Source organism: Cryptosporidium parvum, chromosome 1 (genome assembly GCF_000165345.1).
Source record: "Cryptosporidium parvum Iowa II chromosome 1, whole genome shotgun sequence".
NCBI lineage: Eukaryota > Apicomplexa > Conoidasida > Eucoccidiorida > Cryptosporidiidae > Cryptosporidium > Cryptosporidium parvum.
In genome coordinates, this window is record NC_006980.1 from 300,962 (window position 1) to 326,310 (window position 25,349).

A 25,349-nucleotide genomic window follows, 5' to 3' on the forward strand; every position below is an offset into this window, starting at 1 on the left:
TTCTATTGTTTGGTTCTTTATATAGAACTCTTTCGCCATTTACACGAAGGATTAGATATTCCAATGTCAAGAACCAAAAAGAGCTGGAAGAGGAATAATTCTGGCTTCCAGCTTTACATTAAACTTATTCCTGCTATTCTTCTTTGGATATTTTTTCTTTCTGGGAAAGTTTTATCATCTAATACTTATGAAAATCTTCAAAGCTCAAGAACAGGCAACTACTCTCCTCTCAGATACGAAGAAGCCTCAAGTAATTTTCAGGAAGGTAATAAACAACATCATTCTTTTATAAAAACTGGGAATTTAACTCCAGATGGACCATTATCCACTAGGAAATCTAGTTTAAATTCAGCACCTGATGAATCTCAGAAAAAAGACCCACTTTTAACCCAGCAAAATCCCTCCAGTGCATTCCTTCCTGAGATATTTATGTCCCAATTGGACATGGAGTATGGGAATAGAAATCAGGGATCAGGGAGAATCACAGATAAAAATTCTGATGAGAGATCAGAAAGCAGCTTAAACTTACAAATATCGTCCTTGTCAACTTCTCCAGCAACAACTCTAGAATCTGATTTACAAAAATTATCTTCGGAACCAAATTCTTTAATGAATACTTCACTGAGTTTTTCTCCTCCGCCTGCTCCGCCACCACCTCCGCCTCTTCCAGGCCAATCCCCGACGAATAGTCCAAGTTTTCAGATGCTTGATCCTTTGTTTGAGCCTATAAATAAGAAGAAACAAGATGAATTCATTAAAGATTTAACAAAAATTAAATTAGTCTCAGATGTCCTACCAGTTCCTTTTAAGAAAAGCGAGCAGAAGTACGAATTTGGTTATAGCCGCAATAGAAACCAGAGCCTAAACAATTATAAAATAAAGAATCTTGCAATAACTAGAGAAGAATTTAAGGAAAACCAGAAGAAACTGGAAGAGAAAGACCCTGAGCAGCAAGGTAAAGCTATTGATACTCCAGAGAGAGCTGAAGAAGACAAGATTGAGATGCTTCCATTACCTCTTGGGCCTCCAATTCCTGGTACTGAGCCTGGAATAGAGGGTTTATCTCATATTATACCTTTAGATAAAGTACCAATTAGGCCTCAAAAGCGACAGGATGAGTGGGAATGCATTACCTCGCAGGTTGAAAGAGACAAAACCACATGGAAGATTGAAAAAGGTAAAATGAGGTTTAACTATATCCCAAAATTCAGTGAAATCAGCCAATCAATTTTTCCTTTAAGCGGAGATCCTAAAAGTTTGTATTATAACTGTATCTCAGCACTGAAGGCTTTGGAAGCTAAGTTAATTATTACTCCACCTTCCAGTGATGAGATTGAGGCAGAGTTTCTCAGAACTACCTTTTGCATTTCTGCTGCAGTATTTTGTTACGTAGAAACTGCCATGGGAGATCCAGAACTTCAGCTCTTTTGGAATCGTGAAGTTAGAACGATTACTGATGCCCTTGTTGCCAGGGATCCGAATTTGGATCTCCTTCAGGTTGTAGGTGAGAGTTTGGCTACAAAGATTGATACTCATGTTGGATCAACAGGAATTTCCTCCCCAGATCGTTTGCCAGATTTTATGCCTCAGAGAATGCCTAACCAAAGTTTTTCCTTTGCCTCCACAAAGTTGGAAACTTGCCCTACCAGGAATCAAAGAACCGATCAGGGAGACTATGAATATGAGGGAGGGCTTGCTGTAGCTTTGTCAACTAATATTAATGGTGTAATTGTTGATGATCCTGAAATTTGGACAATGTGGAAAGCTATCATTACACAAAAGGATAGGGATTTAAATATGAATTTGAAGAGATTTAAGATTTTTTCAAAGGATTTTCCAGTAAAGTTTAGCTCAGATACAAAGCCAAAGAAGATGAGGGAGATGCGGAATTTATGCGTGGAACTAATAAGGGAGGGAATTAAAGAAAATCCTCCAAGATACGAACTTTTACCTTTGGCAAAACCAAATGAGGAGCAAGTTTTGAATGAGTTTTGTAACTATGCAGCAGACTACTACTTTGGAAATAGACAATGGAGTTACATTTATGACTTTTCCTTAAATTCAAAATATATTAATGGGGTACCGGTTTACAGACCATATGCACCTTTTAGATATTTTGCAGCTGAAACATTTAATGAGATGAGGAACAATTGTTGTTCAGTAATTTACGACCTCTTCTTAAGCAAAGTATTTCCTCACCTTTCTACAAATCACTATAGAGACAAAGGTGCTTCAATGGATAAGTCAAAATTGGAACGATTCTGCCATGAAGCAGCTGGAAAGTACTTTAAGAAGGATACCTCAGAGTTTGACTCAAGGCTAAAGAATGTAGGATACTTTGATTTTGCAAGCTATAAATCAAGGGTAACCAATTACAAGAAAGCAAATTACCAATCTTTAGTATTAGAAGGTATGCATGACTTGGAGGATACTCCAGGACACTTTTCAATAGGAAGTATTGATGGGAATCTAAGCTACACTCCAAGATTTCCAAACTTGAAGCCAACAAGAGTCTGTTTTTCACAGTGGAAGGCAATTCTAGACCAAAATAAGGAGGATCTTAAAAACAATATAGAAACTCCAACTCACTTGCCTGATGTAATTCCTAGTGAATGGAATATGCCTCAGTTTTCTCGAGCAACCTTTAAGATAACTTGCTTTAGAATATTACGTAAGTTATACAGAGAAGGAAGTGTTTCATTAAGATCTAGTGTTTTGAGACCAAGCAGTGTTGAGCAAAACATGGAGAAGATTTTCTCAGACTTTTGTACTGAGGCTTCCAAGAGATACTTTGATGGGCTAAACACAGATTATTCAATGGAAAGTCTTCTACAAGTTCAAGCTGATACAGAATCTCAGTGGAATTCGGTAGTAGAAGCTATAATGAGGCTTCAAGAGAGTAAGAAGAGCACAACAATCTATTGGGTTTACCCTATTCCTCCAGAAAGTTATGCTCTGAGTTTATTTAGATATAACGTGAACCCTTCTTCAGAAGATGAGGAAGAGGAGGAGAAGATTAAAAAGAGCTTTTGGAAATCAAGGGAAGGAGAAGTAGGATATGAAACTAGGTGCATCGAGTCATTAAAATTTTATAAAGCTAAAAGCGATGAAGAAATAATGAAAATGGAGGTTGACACCAAGGATATGGCATTAATTGAAATGGCAATGAGAAAGGTTTGTGAAGAAGCTGCTGACTCATTCTTCGGAGCAATTGAATGGATTTGGATGTATAAGCTTTCAAATATTGACAATATTAACAAGTATGCAACTTGGGTTCCAGCAGTTACAGGCCTGCCTAAGAGAAGACCAAATAGTTCTCTTTTAAAATACAAAGGGACAGGAAACATAGTACAATTCAGAAACTACTGCTTTGCATTTGTTTGGACCCTATGGAAATCAGGAAATGAGCCAGATCTAAGAATTTCAGGAAAGCTATATTCTCCAGGAGAGGGAAGTTTGGTGGATCAGAAGGCTCAGCTTGAGAGATGGTGCACTCATGTTGCGAACGAAGCCTATAACTCTGGATATAAGCTTTCTTTAGAAAAGAAGAAACAAGAAGGGATAGTCGACCTTATGCCTAGAGCAGACCCTCAGACCTCTCTCTCCGCGGTAGAGCATGAAAACAAGTCAGAACAAGAAAGCGCGCAGGTGATAGAAGGAGAAACTGTTGTTTTCTCTTTTGGAAACGCATCTTCACAGTGGAAAATGATCCTCTCACAAATTGAGGTAGATCGAAGACGTAATATTAAAAGAATTGCTTGGCTTCCAGAGTATTCCGAAATTAAAGAATATTTCCCAGGGCCTGTCGAAAGGCGCCACTTTGTGCCCGCCTGCATGCAAATTTTGCAAAAGCTGGGTGAAAGAGGACTTTTGGTGTGGGGAACAGTCTCACCAGAGTACCAGGGAGTAGTGATCAGAGAATTTTGTTCAGATGCCTTCATGAATGGATATGAGTGGAGAAATGACGACTCAAATCCAATTTCTGCACCATATGGAGAAAAGGAGGCAAATAGAGAGTTGCTCATAGAGTTTTTGAAATTCATGCACACAAATCGAATGAACATAAGGAAGTGGATTCTTTTTTACTTGAATGAGAATTTGAATCTTGATTATGCAATAACGTGGGCTATTAATGAAGATAACTGGGGTTATTTGAACGATTACTTCCATCAGTCACAACTTCACGAACCTGAAAACTTTGATCAGCTTTTTGAAGAGGTTAGGGAGAGAGTAAGGCAGATGGGAGGTTTTGTAGATGCCTCTGGGGATGATTACTTCTCTAATAGTCCAACAGCTAGGGAGAATTTATGGAAAGCAATTTACAATCAAATGCATATAGATTTACTTCTTGGAAGACAACAAAGAGTTTCAAATCTTCCATTGAATCCTCCAGAGATTTGGCTGGGCTCAAAGAGTCCAGAGGAATTTGTAGCCGATTGCAAAAGAGTGATAACAATGTTGCAAGGCCAAACAAACCCTGATTTGCCTTCAAGTAAAGAGCTAACATTAAAGGAGATTCTTACTGCTGTTAGAGTCTTTGCAAGTGGTGATAAAGACGATTCTGAAATACTTAATTCATATTGCGATGATGTTCTTCTGCATGTTTCTGATAAAAGAGGAAGCTCAATTTTCAAAGGTAGTGGATTTAGTTATCCAGGAGCAATTTTGGAATTTGAAAGAAATAGACAATGGGGAGTCATTGCAAATTTAGAAAGTAAGTACTCAAAGCTTGAGCAAAGAGATGTTGATGGCAAAATTGGCTCTATTTCGAGAATCTCGAAAATTCCAGGGTTTGTAAGGCACACCATATTCCAAGGAAGCTATGATATGGAGGAATTCCAGTCTCAATGCGAAATTGCTCTTCAAACTTTGGCAACTGATATTAATATTCCGTCACATCTACGGGTTGTTTTTCCCGATATGCATGCTGGAGAAAAGATTGAGGATATCATAAAAGAATATTGCAGAACTGCTTCCGAATACGCTTTCCAAGAAAAGGTTGATCACGCTCTAAGTGAAGATGCAACAGAAGAAGCTGCAATTTTGAATGATTTGGACACTGTTAGTCGAAAATTCAAGCTAAGAAATCCTTTGGGTCTAGACTACTCCAAACGATGGAATAGCATTATAGACCTCGCTAAGAAAAGAATTGAAGAAGAAAAGTACTTAAGGATGAATAGAGTGCTTGAGATCGACTCTGCGTGGCTTAAGAATACTTATCCAGAGATTTCAGGGAAAGACTTAAAAAATGCTTTTGATTCAAAGGGAAATAATCACCTTGCAAGCTTTGTATTAGTCTCATATGAGCTTTTTTCAGCTATTTTGCTTGGAAAGGAAGGGAATAATGGAGCTAATAAGGACAAATTCAAGTTCATATCCAGGAAAACTCTACTACAATTCTGTAGAGATGTCTGCTACAAGTATTTTACCGATGAAGCAAGAGGTGACGTAAACTACTCTAGCCGAGATAAAGCAGCTACGGAAAACGCTTTGATTCTTGACATGATTGCAACCAGACCTAGAATTGGCCCTGACCCGAGAGACCCACTTTACGAGCTTTATCCTGAACAAGGAGAGGAGGTCCCTGAATTAAATAGCTTTAATATGGACCAGTATATCACCTCTAGGTGGGAAATCTACAAAAAAGACTTTGAAAGTGACAGTTACAAGGAAAATTTGCGCAAAAATATTATGGATAGTCTCACTTCTGCAGAAATTAATCTCCTTAATCCTGGAAGTGGAAAACCTTCACCTATTGGAAATAATATTGTTTGGGCGCCAACTGCCCCCTATCCCTGGAAGCACCACACTGCAAGCAAAATTGCATTGCAAGGGAATGCGCATGCATCAAATGGTGGAGCCGTTTTGGCGGGTAAAACGTTGGAGCATATGAAGTCAATTTTCGGAGGAAATATTGCAGATGTTGCAAAGGTTGCAGTCATTCCGGCAATTCCAGACCCCAATTCTAGAAAGCAAAATGGAAAGTCAGATCATCAGAGTGGTAGTGGATCTTCTACAGATTTTGGAACAAGTAATCGCATTTTACCTTTGGGCGACTTTGGAGAGACCGCCAAGGTCAAAAGACTCAAAATTGGAACTAAAGGTGGAAGGGCGATTAAAGGAAGGGAAGTTAACCCTATCGAAGACAAGTTTGATCAAATAGATAGAGAGTATAAAGAATTGGTTTCTAATAACTTTATCTCTAAAGGAGCCTTAGGCGAAAATGAAGAGAAAAATATTATAAGTGGAATCAAGCCTAGGAATAGGAGTAATCCTGATCGAATCTCACAAGAACCCAGGAAAAAGATCAGATCTAATCGGAGCAAAGGTAGCCGCTCTTCTGACGCTTCAGTCGCAGAAGGTGAACCACCTGAGGGAAGCTTGGAAGAAAAGACTTTAACCAAGGAAGAGTTAGCAAGTTCTAGATTAGCTGATAGAGAATGGACTGTCATTTCTCAACTGGGGAAGATTTTACCTGCAAATGAGGGGTCAAATTTAGTAGCAGGGATTCCAATTGAAAGGCCAAAGGACTTTTACAAAAAACCTATGGGAAATGTAAGAGGTATGACTGAAGCCTGTTTCTCTGTCATATCTAATGCAAAATTTAGAGCAATTTCAGGTACTCGAATTTCTGGAAAAACAAAGGAGGAAAGAAGACAGAATGCTAACTTTTACTGCAGGAAGGCAGCCGAAGCCTACTATGAATCTATTGATGGAGAATTTATTCCCCCTAAAGGCTTTGAAAACCTTCCAGGATTCTATGGGCTATATAGTTCTATTGGGAAATCCAAAGCTGTTCGAGGAAGAGGTAATCGTGTCTTCCTAGGAGAAAGCTCTGCAAACCCAATAGGTAAAGAGGTGGGCCTGAAACCATTACATAAGGAATCTGCCAGAATTAGAAGATCCTTTGGTCCAACAGTTGGTTCTTTTGGACTAAATGTTCATATGCAGAATCAGTCTAACTCTTTAGCAAATACTTATAGCAAAATTTCTGCAGCTGATTCAACTGTAATAAGCGGATTCGGTATTAGTGGTAAGGCGTCCAGAATTAAAAGGAGTGTTTTTACAGACTCCAAGAATAATGTCAGAGAGAGATTAGAGCTGAGTCCAGGAGATGATTTACTGACTGATCCTGACTATTATAATGATGTAAAACCTGTAACAACTCCGAACAGTTATGTTGAAATGAGGCCATCAAAAGGACTTGGGTCAGGGGCCCCAAGGCCTGGAAAGTCACCAAAAAAAGATAAATTTGGCAATCCAGAGGTTTATTATGTTCATCCAAGACCAGATATAGTGGAAGAAGCTAAGATAAAATCTCAGCTTGCTAAACGAATTAACCAATTTTCTACAATTAACAAACCAGAAAATAAAAATCGTCCAAATAGTAGTTAGTAATTTACGATTCAGATTTTTGTGTGGAAGCATCTGTATATCCCCACAAAATTCTTCTGCACAATATTTCAGCAAGATCTTGCCTTATACTGTGTCATTGCATGTGATCACAAGAAACATCCGAGTGGATTGGATCGGAAGTCCCTTGGTCTGATTTATTATGGATATAGTACCATCGCATCTGGCCAAAATAATACTTGATAATGAGTTATTAATAGTTCTGGGAAATGCTTCTGCTACAGCAATTTCTTGTCCATATTTAACCCTTCTATTTCTAGAAATTGTTTTGGAAAAGTGAATAACAACAGGTTCTGCTGCAAAATATGCAGCAAAAATAGAAGTCTTAATTTCAAGTGGTACGTAGGTTTCGGGGCGCATTTTGTTTCCATTATAATTAGAGTTCATTACATCCTCATTTGATGTCATATCCTGTATGAACAGCTTCCTTGTGGCTTGAGGATTTCCAAATGTAGAGTTGGATTTGTTACCAGGATCTGAACCAAAAAATAGATATTCACAACTATCAATTTGATTCTGATTTGTATTAGTTTGCTTTTCTTTTGAATCTTCCTTTTTCTTCTTTTGCCTTCTGATATACTTTGACCACCAGTACTTCATTCTACTACCACTTTTCTCCTTCTGGCTTTCATTGGATTCCTTTTCTGGTCTCAAATTATTTTTATTCTTTTCAGATTTGTTGTCAGATTTACTCTCCGACTTGTTTTCTGACTTCTTTTCTGACTTCTTTTCTGACTTCTTTTCTGACTTCTTATCAGACTTTTCAGAAGTCTCCAGGTTTTCAGAAGATTTAACCCCAGTCATTTTAGAATCCCTCTTGTTAACATAATGATAAACTCCAAATCTAATAGCATTACTGGTTAAGCTTGAGACAGAATTGATGAGAAAATCCTTATTATCAAATGGATCCACTGGCTCAGACTCATCAGAAGCCATATGTAACCTATAATACTCATCATCTGATGCCTCCAAATTTCCTTAATTTTTGAAATAGAAGAAAATTAATTCTTTCCTATAACTTTGATTTGATTGAGCAACTTACCTTTCCCCCATAATGTTTTAACTCCAAAATGTATTGGAATTCGAAGACCAGAACAATAGAGTTCTTCGCAGATCCAATCAGAAAGAGCAGGCCAAGATCTTTGAATCTGCCTTAATGAGCTTTCCTCTGTATCAGTACTTTGACGAAAACACTTTGTGGAATCATGGAATCAGTTACTTCTATAAGGTGGTTGCATGCATGTAGAACTTACCTCAATTTGAAAAACAAGTAATTGAATAAGTAAAAGAGCAAAGTACATTTTTTCTTAAGAAGTTTTAAAATCAACCAACTTTAAATCGAACTCATGGTGAGAATCCTAAAAAAAATGAACATTGGCCCAGTCCTTCTTTGGCTGAAAAAGCATTTCGAGACTAAAAAAATAGTCAACCAAAAACGAAATGGCGCCAATGTGTGTGGGGAAGATAAATTTTAGGTAAAGTCAGATAGAGGGAGATTTGAATTTACTAGTTGATAAAAATATAAGGATTAAAAGGTTAATTGTAGTTTAGTTGTTAGTTTTTACTGGAGTATTTAATTTATATATTTAGGATAATATTTTAAATTTCACTGTTGAATTACAAATGAGTGATATAGGGGAAAAAGTGGAGCTTCATATTTACGACTTAAGTAATGGAATGGCATCTCAACTATCCCCAATGCTTTTGGGAAGAACGATTGAAGCTATTTATCATACAGGAGTATTTGTTTATGGGTATGAATACTTTTATGGAGGTGGGATAGTTTGTGTTAGACCAGAAGAGATTACCAGATTGTATGGACTAAAACCTATTCGAACATTGACATTGGGAACCACGAAAAAGTCTCAGAAAGAACTAAATAGCCACTTGGAATCAATTTCTAATGAATTTAACAGCGATAACTACGACCTTTTAAATCATAACTGTAATCACTTTTCAGATAATATAGTCAAGTTTTTGATAGGAGAAGGTATTCCATCTTATATTTTAGATCTGCCAAATGAGGTGATGAGAACTCCTTTTGGTTCAATGATTCTTCCAATGCTACAAAAAGCGCAGAAGAGTCAGGCAATTCGCTCAGTTGCAAATGTTTGGAACACGAATGGAATCAACCCCTCAAATGTGATCAATAAAACTGCAGAGGAGTTCAGTTATTTGAGTTCTGGGTCAAGCTCTACAGGGAGTAGTAGAACAAGCCATCACTCTAGATCTTCTGGATCTTCAGATAGTATTTCTGAGTTTTCTAAGAAGCTGAGCACTGTTTCCAACAAGTATGGATGGCAGTGCCAAAGAGTATTAGAAACTCTCGAAACTATACTTTTCAATATTATAAGTAATCCCGGTGACTTAAGATACAGAAGCATTAAATCAACAAGTAATACACTAAAGAGTGTATTAATGAGTATAGATGAAGGCCTTGAATTACTATTCTTAGTTGGTTTCCGTGAGAAGCAAGCGGAGGATCAACTTAGATACGAAATACAACTAAGCCAACCACTGAGCAGAGAGGAAAGAGAGCAATTAGAAACTCAAATTAACTTGGTCAGGCGTACCTTAAGCTCCCTGGGGATGGCAAGTGAGCAAGAAACGCAAGAGTCAGCATGCCCAGAATCCAAAGCAAGCAATGGATCAAAGTCAGAAAGTACAATTGACTATGTAAAACTATTAGCAGAAGTGAAAGGAATGGGATTTGAGGACAATAAGAAAATACTACAAGCCCTTCACAAGACTAATGGAGACATCTCCCGCACCGTGTCAATTCTGCTGGATGAACAGAGCCAATAGTGGTGGAAAGTCGTGGCTAAGAATATGTAGGAATGAGAATAATTTTTCGATTAGGCTCTAATAATAAGTAGAAGCTCCTGATCTATAAATTAAGAGCATTGCAGTCATATCAAATTTAGTCAAAATAAAGCCACTTTCTTAAATTCTGTGTTCTTTGTAATTCCGCGTTATGTTTGCATTTTTCTTTAAAATTGGCAATGGCGCCAAACCTACTTCGTAGTGTTACCAGGAATGGGGGGCCGTTTGGCTTGGCGCCAAGTAGACATGCCCGAGGGATAAAGCAAAAAAAAAACAGGAAACAGGTGAAAGAACCAAGTTGTAATTAAATTAGCTAGGAAATAGGAGTCACTAGAAAACATGTTGAATATTCTGAAAGTTGGAGATAACCAGACAATTGCGCAGATAGAATCTGCGGACGCGTCGTTCATTGTTGGAACAGGAGGAAGAACAAGAAGAAAACTCGCGGCCGTTTCTGGAACCTCCATTACAATTATTCAGGATGATAGCAAGACAGCCAGGGTTGAAATAAATGGAGATGCAGCATGTCGTGAAAAGGCTTACTTATATCTTAAATATTTAGTTCAGCAAAAGCATGGCCCAGTAACCATCGATGTTACCCCAGATTCAAGAGATGACCTTACAATAGTTAATGTTCCAGCTCTTTGTGTTGGATATATTACAGGAAAGAAAGGCCAAGGATTGAGAGCAATAGAAGAAGATTCTGGAACCTTAATGTTCTTTAGCAGACCAGAGGAAGAGTGTCCAACTGACAGTACCCCTCCAAGCAACGGTGTCCCTATGAACAATGGTAATTCCCAATCACAATACATCTTGGCTATATTTGGAGTTGCTAGAAATAGAAGAGCTGCTGAGTTGAGAGTAATGTGTTACATTGAACAAAAGATTAATGGGCACTTTACAAAAGATTTGAAAGCAGAATCGCATGACCACATTGAGGATCTAGCAACAGATATTGTTCATATTGAAACAGAGGACCTTAGTTATGCTGTAGGAAAAGAGGGAAATACAAGAAGGAGACTTTGTGCATCTAGTGGAGCGATTATTGAATACGTGGGAAATTTTGCATTTATTCATGGTGACTTGAGTGAGAGAAAGCGCGCCAAAGAATATTTGGCATGGCTAATTGCCCAAAGAACATCGACAGTCTCTGTTGACACCAGAGCTAGAGAAGATGTAACAGTTGTTTCAATTCCACAAAATGTGATAGGGTATGTAACTGGTGCAAAAGGAAGCTTTTTAAGACGTGTTGAAGATGAAACCGGTACCTTTATATTTATTGATGAAAATAAAGGAAACGTTCTTGAGAGAGTCCTAATATTCTCTAGATCAGCCTTTGGACGCCAAAAAGCTAGAGATTTTATTGAACGCAGAATGTATGAAAAATTGTGTGGCTATGCAGATAATAAGAACTATCCACAAAATGGAAATGGATTCAATGGTAGGAACATGAATGGCATCCGCAAAACCAATGGAATTACTTTGAATAATTCGCACTTTGATCACCCAATGAAGGGTAACTTTGCTGCAATCCCAAATGCATTCCTCTCACAACCTGGAATCAGTGGACTTGGAGCCCCTAATATGGGAATAGGAAGAAGATCAAGAACTAGAGGTGGAGCACCAGAACACCATATTTCTGATAAATCTAGCGGTAAGCCCGCTGGACTTTATGGCGGTAATTTGGTTCCTTTCGGTCTGAGTGGTGGCGCCTTGTTTTAAGGCTAATGCGACGTGGGGGATATTAACCGATACTTAGACTCGAAAGTAATCATAAGTTTGTTCCAGAAAGGAGTTTCTGTCTATAAAGGCACTAGTAGGATTTAGAGGTTGATTTAAGACAACTTGTAAGTGAGGGGGACCTTTAGAAAAGATGGGTTCTTCCAAAATCAGGACGGCAGCAGCAGTAGCAGGAGGTGTGGCAGTGGTTGGTGCCCTTTTGTACTATTTATTCCGAAGTGACTCTTCAGAAAATAAGGACGAGTCCAATACTTTAGTTGAAGCCTCGGCAACCAAAGATGTACCGGAGAACACGGTAAAGGGGTCGCTGGATACTTTTACTAAAGAAGACATGTTATTATTGCTTGATGAGATCCTAGAGAGTCAAAACTCTCTAAAGAAAATAATGCGCTCCCTAACTAATGACTTTGTTGCCGACCCCCCAAAGTCTCTCCAGGATTGCTATAATAAGGTTAAAGATGCGTCTCCCCAGGATCCATTAGATAAGAGGAAAATTTCTCTAGTTGACTTTGATCGCTTGGTAGAACGCTTTTATAATGACGAGGGTATAAGTAGCGCAATAGAAAAGATCATGGGAATCCATGGACCAAGTTCTATAACAGAGCGAGCGGGCAGTATTAGTAGTGATCAGCTTGTCAAGGTTAATGAGTTTATGTTGAAAGAACTGAGAGAGTTCGTGGACCAATACATTTTTATAGCTAATAAAGATCAATTTGATGTTAAGACACTAACTATTGCCGCACAGGTTTGGGTAGGCTCTAAAGTTGAGAAGCAGTTTAACTTGAGTTCTGATGATATTGAAACCGCAATGCTGCTTCATTCCCAGACTCTTCGTAATGATCCAGATTTTGGACGAATTAGTTTCCAGATGCAGGCTACTATGGAACAGTTGCTTGGTTCTCCTGCGCCAACCAATCTTCCCTTTTCAATATAATTTTATTATATATTAGAAATCCAGTTTCCAAGATTGTCGCATTGCTCGGGAATGTAATTGATTACCATTATATTTCCTCGATATATCTCTTTCATTTCGTTTACCAGCCTGGTATTTATTATCTAAAGTTTGATTTGTTCGATTTGGATGTAATTATATTATTCGGAAGAGACCAAATTTCTTATTTTTAAAGGAAAAATCAAATTGATCCTCCAATATCCTATAAATATTTATTAGTCATAACTAGGTTTATATTTTATTTTGGTAGAGCATTCACTTGGACGCTGAGTTCACTAAGCCCAATTGGATCGTATACTTATAAAGTTAGAAAATTCTAATTGTGTCATTTTATCTTACTTTCCTTTCAATTTTGATAAATTATACTTCATTGTAGAAAGAGTCGTGGAAACTTAACATAGACTTATTAACAAACAGGGTAATCATCTTTTTATTTGTGAAAAAATAGCGCGCAAATAATTTCAATTATTTATGACACGTCAATTGTTTGATTAAAAAAATTATTTGCATGCAGATAAATTTTTATTGTGGCATGCAATTGTATGCAAAATCAATTCAAAGAAATCGCGAGAGAATTTTTCTCCATCGCAAAGTTTGGATTCAGTGAGTATTCTACGAAGATTTGAGCGATAATAAATTAGTCTTTCAGTATCATTTGCAAGGCTTAAAGCGGCTTTAATAAATTCTTTCTTATTACTTGCAATGAGTTCATTCAAGTTTAAATTAGTGAGAATGGACCTTCCAACATTTTGAGAATGAAATGACGAAATTTCAGTATAAATGTCTGAAGAATCTATTTGGGAATTTTCTGATTGGTCAATACTTAAAGTAATTAATGGAACTCCCATAAAAATACATTCAAATGTCGTGGTTGTTCCAGCATATGGGAAAGTATCTAAAGAAATGTCAATATCATTATAAAGCTCCAGATGAGAGTAATAAGAGTTGCTTAAGGGGATTAAAGAAATTCTATGTGGTTGAATATTGTATTTTGATTTGAAAATTTCAAGATAAAAATTGCAACAAGACTGTGAGCTGAATGCTTTGGATTTAAGCAACAAATGGCTTTCAGGAACACTTTTTAGGACTTCACCCCAAAGTTCTATTGTTAAGGGATGTAATTTAGTAACTCTGTTGAAAGATCCAAAAGTTATAAATCCATTTTTTTTCATAGGAGGTTCGGAAATTGGTGGATGTTGAATTTTTGGTAAAGTATAACAAAGAAAGCAATTTGGGAGATAAAGTAATTTTTCAGAGTATTTTTGTTTTGTATGAAGAGGATCAACTATCTTATCAGTAATACGATAATCAATGTACTTTAATCCAGTAGTGTTTGGATACCCAATCCAAGAGATTTGTATTGGAGAGTTTTTTAAAGCAAATAAAGCCAAGCAATTATTGACTGTATGACCACTTAAGTCAAAGAGAATATGGATATTATCACTCCGGATAAGCTTTGAAGAAAATTCAATATCTTTCCCATGTATATATCTCCAATTTTCACTAGGAATAAGATCCTTGAAAAAACATGAATAATAGTCATGGTGAGGGGAATTGTCATATATGAAGATATTCAGTTTGACTTGTGAATTGCCTTCTATATTACAATCTCTAGTTGAGTTCTTTGAGAAATTCTTAATTAAAAATTTTATGGGAGCTAAAATGAAGAATGCAACTGCATGATGGAAGTATTCTGCACCAACAAACCCTATATTAATCAATTGTTTGTCTGAAGTTGACTCAATATCTGGAATTTCAGCAATAGGAATTAAATCATCAAGACGGTTCTTGATTTCTCTATGAATCTCGATGAATTTATCCCCCCATTCCAAAGATAGGTCATACATATCTTGGTAATTTATATAATAATCGGAGTTATTTATCCAGATTTGAGACTCGCATACATAAGATTCTGGAGTAGAGCTGATATCTAAGCAAAGACTCTTTTCAGAATCCTTTAAGTTATTAATAATTGACTCAATTGAATTGTTTCTAATATTACCAATTAACTTTGGGTTATCTAATGGAATAAAGTAATTCAAAATATACAATAGGTTCTGAAACGCCAAAGTATGGTTAGGATCTAGCTCAAGAGCTACTAGAAAACAGTTTTTTGCCATCAAAAAGTTCCCACAGTCTCTATAAAGCACTCCAAGATTATTATATACATCGGGAACGCCTTGATTAACTTCGATACACCTTTTAAAATACTCGTATGACTCGTCAATCTTACCAATATTACCGTATAAAGCTGCAATAACATTCAATGTAGTAATACAATTTTGATTAATTCTGGAAATCCTTTCATAACATAAAATTGCTTGATCAATAAATCCAAGCTTTCTAAGAATTATCCCAAAGTTATCATAGGCATTAACATTCATAGGATTAAAGTGGATTGAAAGTTTGAAGCACCAAATGGCCTTTTCTTCCTTACCTAATTCATAATATATTATTCCCAAGTCAGTGTATGCTTCTGAAGATTGTGGAATATATAATATCACTTTTTTCAAAATGGACTTAACTAGGCTAAATCCAGCATTTTTTTTTCTGGCTTCAACTGCTTTATTATAAAGTAATTTACCAAAATAAGATCTGAAATCATCATTAAATGGATTTTTCTTGATTAATCTCTCCATAATACCAATGCTCTTATCAATATTGCCATCGATCTCGAAACAAAGTCTGGATAATGAATACCCAATTTCACAATTAATACAGTTTTTGTTTGATTCAAAGCATTCCTGTAGCAAATTCTTGCATCTAGAATAAACTTCAAGATTTTTAGAATCATTTATTCTAATATTCGCTAAAGGTGGTTGACTAAGTTCTATTCCATTCAAAGATAATATTATCCTAACCATACAATGAATAATATTTGGATAAAATAAAAAACAACTCAAGAAATATTGATGTGAATTATTTTCCAGAAATTCCAGTTTATTTGATTTGAATAGTATTAAAATTGTCTCCTTGAGACAATTTACTAGTCTATCAATATCCTGATACTTATTTGCAATATAATTTAATGCAAGACAAGCATCATCATAATTTTTAAGAGAAATTTGAATAATTCCAAATGACAAAACTTGCATAATTAGTTCATGAATTCTATCAGTATTCTTTATTGAGTTTTCATTATCGTTAATTGATTCGATATTTGTCATTTTGTAACGAATACAATTCTGGATCAGATCAATTATTAAAGAAATAACTCTATCAAAATTTACCAATTTAATATTAAAAATTTGAAGCAGAATCTTGGAGAAAATCATTCCTATAAAGTAAGCCAAGTCCTCCATATCAGACTCTTCAAACTTTTGTATGTCCGAAAGTTTACTTAAGCATTTATTGCAAGAGTAACTCCTTAAATTAATACATATTTGTTGAAATGACTCAATATTATTTAAAAGTTCAATTAAAATTGTGCCCACAATACTAATATGATCATTATTCAATAAATGTTCATCAGCTCCATTCACTACCCATTCTTTGAAATTAATGTTACCATCAAATTCGGAATTATTACAAAAGCAAAAAATAGTCATTTCTTGGCAAGTTTCTGGGATTTTATTCGTAACTCCACCATCTTTCAGCATAATGAAGTCCTAATACCGTATTTTTTCCACTAACATTATACAATTTAAGCTTTCAGATTACTTTAATTAAAAAAAAAAAAAAAAGTAGTTATTATGTCATTTAGTATGTTATGAAAAAACCGCATAAACTTCTGGACTAGACCTTAAAAGCTATAAATCTAGAAATTGATTTCAAAGGTATAAAGTCAATATTGAGTTTGTGTCCTAAAAACCCTGGAAATATATTAATGATTACTATTTTTCAATTTTTTATCCAACTCGAATCTATTTTCAACATCATTCAAAAAGCTTTTGCAAATATGAACGCGTATAAAAGACACTAGTAAAAAATAATAATAAATGGATACCAATAGATATTTTTGAACTAGTAAAAAAGTAATATCACACAAGGAACAGTCTAACTTTAATTATATCTAATAATTACTTTGACTTGAAGGCAAATATAAAAAAATTAAATATAGAATAATTCATTGGCGCCAAAACGAGAATTGTTTTTTTTAATTTATAATACAATTAGAGGCGAAGTGAAAAACAGAAAAAAATCCTAAAATATTATTTATAAATAAATATATATATTAACTTATAGAAGGACTTAAACAAGTGGGATAGTTTTCTGTGATGCATTCTTCAGGAGGAAGTCAGGTCTGGGGTAAGTTTTAAAAGAGTTAAACTTGACAAAAGTGATCATTTAAAATAACTTATCTTTAGTTGGAAATGTACCATTTGACGCTACAGAAGACGAACTAAGGGAGGTTATGAATTCAGCTGGTCCTGTTCTGTCAATGAGAATTGTGCATGATAAGGACACTGGATTGAGTCGTGGGTTCTCTTTTTGCGAATATCGTGATATAGAGACTTGTATTATGGCAATAAAGAGTTTAAATGGATACGAATTAAGAGGGAGATCTATTAGGGTTGACTGGGCAAGCCAGGATATGAGAAGTAGATATAATCATTTAGTTGTAAATAATACATCTGGTACAGCTCCTGTAACAGCAACAACTCAAGGTGGGATTGGAATGGGACAACAAGGAACTGAAGGCTTACATCATCCAATATCTTTAACAGCGCCATCTCACGTTCAACAAATTCAGGAGGATGGGACATCTATGCCTTCAATCCCAAATAACAATGCAAATTTTGATAATATTTCGTCAGAAATTATCCAACTTGTACAAGGAATGACAGTTTCTCAGTTATATTATTTGATAGGCCATATGCAAAAACTTGTTGTCCAGAATCCTGAAACTGCAAGAAGCATTTTACTTGATAATCCTCAATTTTGTTATGCTCTTCTTCACTCTCAATTCATTTTAGGTATGGTTAATGAACCATTTGTTCCACTTAATCAAGAGCAACTTAACAAAGCGAATGAAATCAGAACTAAAGTATTGACTTTAAGAAACGAAAATTCTAATATTAATATTAAAAATTTGGGAGAAGATGTTTCTGTTCTTATTGAGGAAATTGCAAACAACCCAAACCCTGCATTACTTCAAGCATTGGCTTCAATCCAGCCAAATTCCGTTGCCCAGTGGACTGAAGAAGAAAAATCTAAGATCCTTGCAATCCAACAAGCACTAAAAAATAGGGGGCTAATTAACTAAAGAGCTCGTTCATATACTACTAAATCATTGTTATAGAAATTAGTATGCTTAATTTATTATATTATATGTTTCTTTCATTATTTTTTAATATTCTTTTATTTGTGTGTTTTTATGTGCAAATTTCCAAGGTAAAAAAAATAATAAATTTGTACTTTTTATGGCGCCAAAAATTAAATTTTTACTTCAAAATGGGAAATAGGATTTCTATTGATGATTCAATATTTGAACTCAAGCTACAGAAAAAGGAGCTAGAGAGACAATACAATAAGAGAGATAGAGATTCAAAGAGCGAAAGGAAGAAAGCTAAGGATGCTATAATTTCCGGCAAGGCAGACCTCTCTAAGTAAGTTTAAAATAACTACAATTTTTAACCATTGCCTCTTGTTTATAACGTCTCCAAATTATTATTCTGATAGGATTTATGCAGAGAACTCACTAAGAATGCAGGAAGAATGTAAAGAACTTCTTATCATGATCTCCAAACTAGATCGACTCTGCGCCAGACTAGAAAAAGCATCATCAAAGGAAAAAATTTCAACACAGCTTTTAGATATTATGCCAAAATTGAAAAAGCAACTTTCCGAAGAAGGAGTTATGGGATACTCAAATATGGGCAAGATCAAAGAAATCGGCCAGCTACTTAATACTATTGAAGATTCCCAGCCCGAAACAGTTGGGGAGAATGTGGGTAAAGAAAAATGCATGCATGCAGAAGACTCTGTTGAAAGACTGCTAGATGAGCTTTTAAATGAACATGCTATGGAAATTGATCTGGCAATATCCTCAAAAACTGAAATTAATGAGTTACTGGAAGAAAAGTTAGAGTAAAGCTATTGAATGAGTTTTAAAGCAACTTTAAAGCTTTAAATATATATATTAATTATTGGCGAGTGTTTTTTAAAAAAAAAATTGTTTAGCTTTTAAACTTCATTCTCAAACTTATCGTTTATCCTCCTCGGATTATTGTCGAAATTGTATCAATATTTTTTTAAAAAGTGTCCACATGAAATTTTTTAAAAAATTAAATTTTAAAAATCTGGTCTATTTAGATAGCTATATGGTAATTGAGAGAAGAATGCCTTTCAGTTTAGAATTAGAATAGCTAAGAAAATTCAACATTATTTATTTTTGGTTAGAAGGGATTTAATTGAAAGCTACATACTTCAGGCTAATTTTGTGTGCATAATTGTATTTTTTTTTTGTTACTGAATTGGTGCCGGCAATATTAAGAGGGGAAATCAAACGACATTGTTTAATTAAAAAATCCAATTTTCTTGAAAAAGAAAATTGGGAATATTAATTAATTAGTTAGTAAGTATAAATATTAATAAGTAATTATTCATATTCATATTTGTCTATTTTATCGAGTTATTACTTTAGTAAACTTAATATTAAAGGATAGTCGAAAATAGAAAGGAGGAATCTGGTACTAGTAGCTCTGGTAGGTGTAATATGATAATATGAAACAAGATTTAACAGTTGTTAAAAGGATAAAGATTGAAGAGAAATGTAAAAAAGTGGGTAATCTAGATATTAAATACGAACCAGAGACGGATATCGAAAACAAAGCCGGTTATATGAACTCAGAAAAATATACATCATTGTTCGATGGCTCTGATAGAGATGATGAGGATCTTAATAGAGGATTTAAGCGCTTGGTTCGAAGAAAGAGAAGTGCTAGAAATCTCTCTGATTCATCCAGTGTATCCTCTTCATCTATTGAATCTATTGGAAAAAGCGATTTTACAGATTTAGAAAACAGCTCTCAAGATGATCAAACTTTTGAAGAAAAAGAAGCAAAGAGGTTAAGGGAATTAATGCAGAGAGAAGAAGATGCTCTATCTTTCTGCTTGGATATTTCTTCGAAGATGAAAGAGGGGATTGTCGACTTTTTTGTAGGAAATAATGCAGACAATGAAACTAAAAAGCAGATTACCGACAATATTAAGAATGGGCATTGTAATATTAGTAAACTTACAGAGGAATTGAAAAAAAGTGAAATATTTGAGTATATCAACTCTTTTGGTGATACTAGATTGAAGGAATACCAAATAGTTGGAGTCTCATGGCTTTTGGCTTTGCATCAGAATTCATATAATGGCATTCTTGCCGATGAAATGGGGTTAGGTAAGACTGCTCAAACTTGTGTTTGGTTGCAATATCTATTTGATTCTGGAAAGTTGGTAAAACCCGTAATAATTAGTTGTCCTGCTTCCTTATTAGATAATTGGACAAAGGAAGTATCTATTTGGGCCCCAAGAATTAGAGCTGTAAAGTACCATGGATCTCAAAAGGAAAGACGCCAAATCGCCGACCAACTTTTTGAGGAATATGAGGAATCTAGAGTGGATGTAATTATCACCACTTTCCAAATGCTCAGCAATAAGATGGACATTAATATGGCTTTCAAACACTTTGAATTTTCATATATGATAGTAGATGAGGCTCATAACATCAAAAATTCGGCTTCTCAAAGGTATAAATCCATGAGTAGGAAGATCCAATCTGAGAGAAAGCTGTTATTGACTGGAACTCCAATATCCAACTCTATTTCAGAGCTTAGTAATATGCTTATCTTCTTGATGCCAGAGGTATTCAATTCTGATCTGCTAGAGGATGCGTATAATAGTTATAAGCGCAAGATTTCAAATAGAGAAAAGCTTGATGAAGCTAACTCTGAGGTATTGTTCCTCCAACAGATTATTGCTCCCTTTGTACTCAGGAGGTCTAAGCAGGACGTACTATCCTGCTTGCCTAAGAAGCACACCTTTATCGAATTCTGTGAGCTAACTAAAATACAAAAGAAACAGTATGATAATGAAATTGGACGTATATATATGGAAAAAGACTCAGTAAATGATTCAAAAGATTCAAATATGCTTGATAAGGACTCCAACCAAGAATCTTCAGATGAGAAGAAGCTAATTAACTTAATTGAAAGAAAGATCCAAGATAAGGTAAACAGCCACTTTGGAGATTCAGCTTCTGCTGAGAATGAAAAGGAATCTGAAGACGATAATCTTAACTCAAATGATCTAAAAACAGGTTTACAAGACTACGATCAAGATCAGGAACAAGCTGAACAAGTAAAATCTCGTGAAGGAGGAAAACATCACTACGACCCAAAATACGTAAATTCGATTATATTCAGGATGAGAAGGATTTGTAACCATACCCTTTTACACCAGGGCCACTATACTAGCAAGCAAATAGAAGAGCTTGTGGACTACTTGTCAGATAATGTGGATGAATTCAAAGGGTACTCTAGGATTAAAGTAGAACAATATATTACTCAGCTCTGTGACTATGAGATTCATCAGCTTGTTTCTAGACTTTTAATAGTGAAGAACTCCCCATTACTTGAGAGATTTAGGATTGATGATGAACTAATTATTAATGGGAGCTGTAAGCTAAAGAAAATGAACGAAATTATCCAAAGCACAGTAATCGAGAACAAGGAAAAGTGCCTTATTTTTTGCCATCACACAATGCTACTCGATATTATCGAAGAGTATATAAAGATTAAGTATAACATTCCTGACTTCTACTTGAGATTGGACGGGACAACTCCCATACTTGAAAGACAAAATATGATAGAGAAATTTCAGACTACTCAGGTTCCGTTGTTTCTTTTGTCAACAAAGGCAGCCGGGCAAGGCCTGAATCTTACAGTTGCATCATCTGTTATTATGATGGACCTTGACTACAACCCCCAAATAGAAAAACAAGCAGAGGATAGAGTTCACAGAATAGGCCAAAGCAAACAAGTGAAAATCTTTAAGTTGGTTTGCAAGGATACTATAGAAGAAAATATCTTTAATTGCTGCCAATCCAAGCTAACTTTAGACAACGCCTTTGGGGGGAGGAATCAAAGACAGTTCTAACTCCTTTCTACCTCACTAGGCAATAGCTTATCTTCTGTATTATCGTCAAACATAATAGTAGTGCTATTTTCAACATTTTGCTGATCTCTTTCTTCCAATAGTATTTCTCCTGAATCTGTTAAATATTCATATTCGAAGTTTTGGATATCCTCATCGAGCAAAATAGAGGAAATTTCTGATTTGACCTGGTTAGACAGCATTAAGTGGTTTTCTATGAATTCCTTAATATTTGGGAATCTTCTGTATAAGATTCCCACCATTTCTAGAAGAGCAAAATAATCAGAAGTATCAACCGGCTTGTCAATAGCTACATCTTTTCTCTCAGAACAACCCTTATTTTGCTCAGATTCATCTTTATTAGTTGAAACATTTCTCAAAGCTTCCTGGGATTCCATATAAGCCTTAACTAAGACATTTATCTCTTCCTGCTTCTTTTTTATAATCTTGATTAAATTCTTTCGATCATTCAACATTTTCTCAGTTAAGTAGATACAGTTGACACACTCATCTTCGCTCTTCATCAATATTTCCTGCTCTTTTGAAACAAAAATCTCATGATCAATTTTGTCTTTAAAGCTAAGGTCCTCTTTTGAGTAAATACCTCTATTTCCCGCGCAATTCAGAATTGCATGTAATATGCATGCATGAGTTTGTTTATTGAGTACAAAGCTACTATAATAATGAGTTTTGAACCTTTTATTAATTTGATTGAGGATATTGGTATTTTTTAAAGCTCCAAATCTGAACAATAGGACGGAAATAACATCAGAGATAAGTGAGCAAGAGTCCTTGTTAAGTTGAGTTTTAAGTTTTTCATCAAGAAGCTTTATGCTTTGAATAAAAGAATTTGAGATCTCAAAATCTGGGTTTTTAATGTTAAATGCAATAAGGGAGATTATCACTTGAGTTAAAGTAGTCATAGTATTGAAAACATGAGAGTTTTTATTCATCTGTATGTTTTCATCTTCGTTCTTAGTTCCATAAGCTTTAATTAAGTTCAGAAGCAAAGTATTATATTCAGTTTCCAGTGCTTCTAATATATCCGTAATCATCGGTCTCCCAAGGTCTATAAGCTTTCCAAAAACCTCTTTTTGGGAAGAATTTGATGAATTTTGTACCTTAACATTATCAGATTGTTCATTTTCCCATATTTTATTAACCACTGAAGTAATATCATTAATTTTGAAATCTTTCTTAATTGAAAAGTGCAAACCATTCAAAATGAGAATTTGTAATATCTGAATACATCTGAATAGTCTATAATGGAATATCTGTGTTAAATTAAGATTTGCTTCATCTTCTTGAGAGCTTTGAGAGCCATCTTCAATTGCTAATTGAGTTTCCAATCTCAAGAAAACTGATTTATTATATAAACGCTGGAACTCTGTAATAGGGAACCAAAAACAAAATGAAATAAAATCTTTAAAAATCTTATCTTGAGAAGAGCCTATTTTGTCTAAAGAAAACGAGCCAAGATTTTGATCATTTATCAAAGATTTAAATACAGAATCATCTCTTGAAATAAGTAGGCTCAAAGAAAAGGTTTTAGGTATAATAATAACTCCAAACCATTCTAGAAGACTATTTTCCATTTGGTTCATATACTTTTCTTTTAGCTCCTGTATTTGTTTTGCATGCTGTTCAATTTCAGATGACTTATTCTCAGTAATATAATCTATTGTAGGCTTGTAATCAGAAATAATCTTGCTAAATCCAAACCAAAGAGCAGGAGTTATACCAGAAGACAAGACCATAGAGCACCATTCTGGGTTATTAACTGGACTTTGATCTTGGAAAGTCAGTAAAAATTGTATCACTTTTTCTAAAAGTCCAAATTTTATTAAAACTGGACTAGCAATCATAGTGCATAAGATTTCTCTCATTTTCTCAGCCATATTTAGTGAGCTTCCTATGTTCATCGATTGAATGTAAGAATTCGAGATTTCAACTACTCTTAATATAATAGATGCAAGGATCATATTTTGTTCATTTCCTATTAAGCTCTCATTACCTTGTACCACATCAACATTATACATTTCGCTGTTATAAAAACTATATTCAAGAAACAAGAAGCAAAACCCAATTAGATCAGTTATAATATCCAGAAATACTTGTTTTTCATTACTCGCCTCCACGATAAACTTTAAGCAATTTTGGGACTTTGATATATGAAATATAATCTCAATGGAGATTTGTAGAATCTCAAGATTTGAGTACATTGGTGAACCAAAATCAGTAATTAACAAAAAGTCATCAATAATGTTATCAGATTGAATAAACCCTTTGTGGGGTCCGTCCTTTTTGATAAATTGTTGAGTTTCTTCTTGAATAATATTCAAAATCTTTGAAACTGAACCATTATAGGTGATCATTTTTTGTACCTCCGAATTCGACTTAGTTAAGAGCATTAATAGTTCAAGAGAGTTCTGTAAATAAGAACTACGATTATCTAAACCATCCATAATAAGCTCTAAAAGTATTCCCATGCAATCTCCTTGAGAAAGAATTATTTGATCCAGTTTAAAGTTTCCTAATCCGCTCTTTTGGATTATACTAAGAATCTTTACAACGTCATACTTAATATAAATGTCAGTTTCCTCATAATTTATATGTCTCAAAGTTTCAAGTAATTGGGTACCTCCTTTACTTACGTTTGCAACTTCCTCAATAATTTTTGCATTTTCGACCTCTATGGAACTTTCCTTATTTGGAAAGGGACTTGGAAAATCACAGCAACTTATAAACTTAGAATTACTTTTGTTATCATCAATCATCTTTATTATTAACTGAAGTATATTTGAAAGGATATTTTTGTTAATATCATTCCCCATCCAGCTTATTACCCAAAATACTAATTGTACCCACTCTCTCTGTAAAATTAAGGCATTTCTATTTTTTTCTCCAAATTCCACTAGAGAATTAATCCCTGCCTCGACTTTTTCAGTATTTTTTGAAGTAATTGAATTCCTTACATCAGCTATAATATAGTCAACATCCAGTGAGGCATCCAGTAGAGAAACTGAATTCAACACTTTTTCATTGACTTTTCTCAATAGAGAAAATGCCATCTTTGTTACAATCAGTGATTAAAGCTGCAGAATCCTATTCGACTTCTTTCTCATTTCAACCTTGTATTTATTTATCTTGAAAAAAAAAAACTCCACGTAAGTGGCGCGCAAACCAATGAAATAAATACTAGAAAATAATATTGTTTGGAATTAAGATAAATAAGTCTGGTTATAATATTTATCAAATGGAAATAAATAATGCGGAGATTTGTCATCGGAACTAAAAGCTTTTGAAATTCTGAATTCATAATTTGGTCATTGTG

General features: G+C 34.8%; 10 protein-coding genes across 10 annotated transcripts; 7 read left to right on the forward strand and 3 right to left on the reverse strand.

Annotated features, from left to right (window-relative positions):
* Positions 1-63: 63 nt before the first annotated feature.
* Positions 64-7,395, forward strand: cgd1_1250 (predicted secreted protein, signal peptide; the record flags this gene model as incomplete). Its single annotated transcript, XM_627969.1, has 1 exon — positions 64-7,395. The coding sequence occupies one exon, from the start codon at positions 64-66 to the stop codon at positions 7,393-7,395; it is 7,332 nt and encodes a 2,443-aa protein (XP_627969.1).
* Positions 7,396-7,479: 84 nt separating this feature from the next.
* cgd1_1260 (hypothetical protein) lies at positions 7,480-8,349 on the reverse strand (the record flags this gene model as incomplete). Its single annotated transcript, XM_627970.1, has 1 exon — positions 7,480-8,349. One exon carries the CDS (start codon positions 8,347-8,349, stop codon positions 7,480-7,482), a length of 870 nt encoding a protein of 289 aa, XP_627970.1.
* A 654-nt stretch (positions 8,350-9,003) lies between these two features.
* Positions 9,004-10,218, forward strand: cgd1_1270 (hypothetical protein with PUG domain fused to a UBA domain and a predicted protease at the N-terminus; the record flags this gene model as incomplete). The annotated part of the gene is made up of 1 exon (XM_627971.1): positions 9,004-10,218. A coding segment is annotated over one exon (1,215 nt), but the record flags the coding sequence as incomplete, so codon positions are not given.
* A 357-nt stretch (positions 10,219-10,575) lies between these two features.
* cgd1_1280 (domain KOG1676, K-homology type RNA binding proteins) lies at positions 10,576-11,958 on the forward strand (the record flags this gene model as incomplete). The annotated part of the gene is made up of 1 exon (XM_627972.1): positions 10,576-11,958. One exon carries the CDS (start codon positions 10,576-10,578, stop codon positions 11,956-11,958), a length of 1,383 nt encoding a protein of 460 aa, XP_627972.1.
* A 151-nt stretch (positions 11,959-12,109) lies between these two features.
* On the forward strand, positions 12,110-12,910 carry cgd1_1290 (apicomplexa specific secreted protein Pf (23508265), signal peptide; the record flags this gene model as incomplete). Its single annotated transcript, XM_627973.1, has 1 exon — positions 12,110-12,910. One exon carries the CDS (start codon positions 12,110-12,112, stop codon positions 12,908-12,910), a length of 801 nt encoding a protein of 266 aa, XP_627973.1.
* A 518-nt stretch (positions 12,911-13,428) lies between these two features.
* Positions 13,429-16,527, reverse strand: cgd1_1300 (spindly like TPR repeats, predicted plant origin; the record flags this gene model as incomplete). The annotated part of the gene is made up of 1 exon (XM_627974.1): positions 13,429-16,527. The coding sequence occupies one exon, from the start codon at positions 16,525-16,527 to the stop codon at positions 13,429-13,431; it is 3,099 nt and encodes a 1,032-aa protein (XP_627974.1).
* A 692-nt stretch (positions 16,528-17,219) lies between these two features.
* Positions 17,220-18,134, forward strand: cgd1_1310 (cleavage stimulation factor subunit 2 that has a CSF1 like RRM domain; the record flags this gene model as incomplete). Its single annotated transcript, XM_627975.1, has 1 exon — positions 17,220-18,134. A coding segment is annotated over one exon (915 nt), but the record flags the coding sequence as incomplete, so codon positions are not given.
* A 188-nt stretch (positions 18,135-18,322) lies between these two features.
* On the forward strand, positions 18,323-18,964 carry cgd1_1320 (developmental protein, putative; the record flags this gene model as incomplete). The annotated part of the gene is made up of 2 exons (XM_001388115.1): positions 18,323-18,477; positions 18,551-18,962. 2 exons carry the CDS (start codon positions 18,323-18,325, stop codon positions 18,960-18,962), a joined length of 567 nt encoding a protein of 188 aa, XP_001388152.1.
* A 630-nt stretch (positions 18,965-19,594) lies between these two features.
* Positions 19,595-22,018, forward strand: cgd1_1330 (SWI/SNF-related, matrix associated, actin-dependent regulator of chromatin subfamily A containing DEAD/H box 1; the record flags this gene model as incomplete). The annotated part of the gene is made up of 1 exon (XM_001388116.1): positions 19,595-22,018. One exon carries the CDS (start codon positions 19,595-19,597, stop codon positions 22,016-22,018), a length of 2,424 nt encoding a protein of 807 aa, XP_001388153.1.
* On the reverse strand, positions 22,015-25,086 carry cgd1_1340 (VDP/USO1/YBL047C family vesicular transport factor; the record flags this gene model as incomplete). The annotated part of the gene is made up of 1 exon (XM_627976.1): positions 22,015-25,086. One exon carries the CDS (start codon positions 25,084-25,086, stop codon positions 22,015-22,017), a length of 3,072 nt encoding a protein of 1,023 aa, XP_627976.1.
* Between the last annotated feature and the right edge of the window lie 263 nt (positions 25,087-25,349).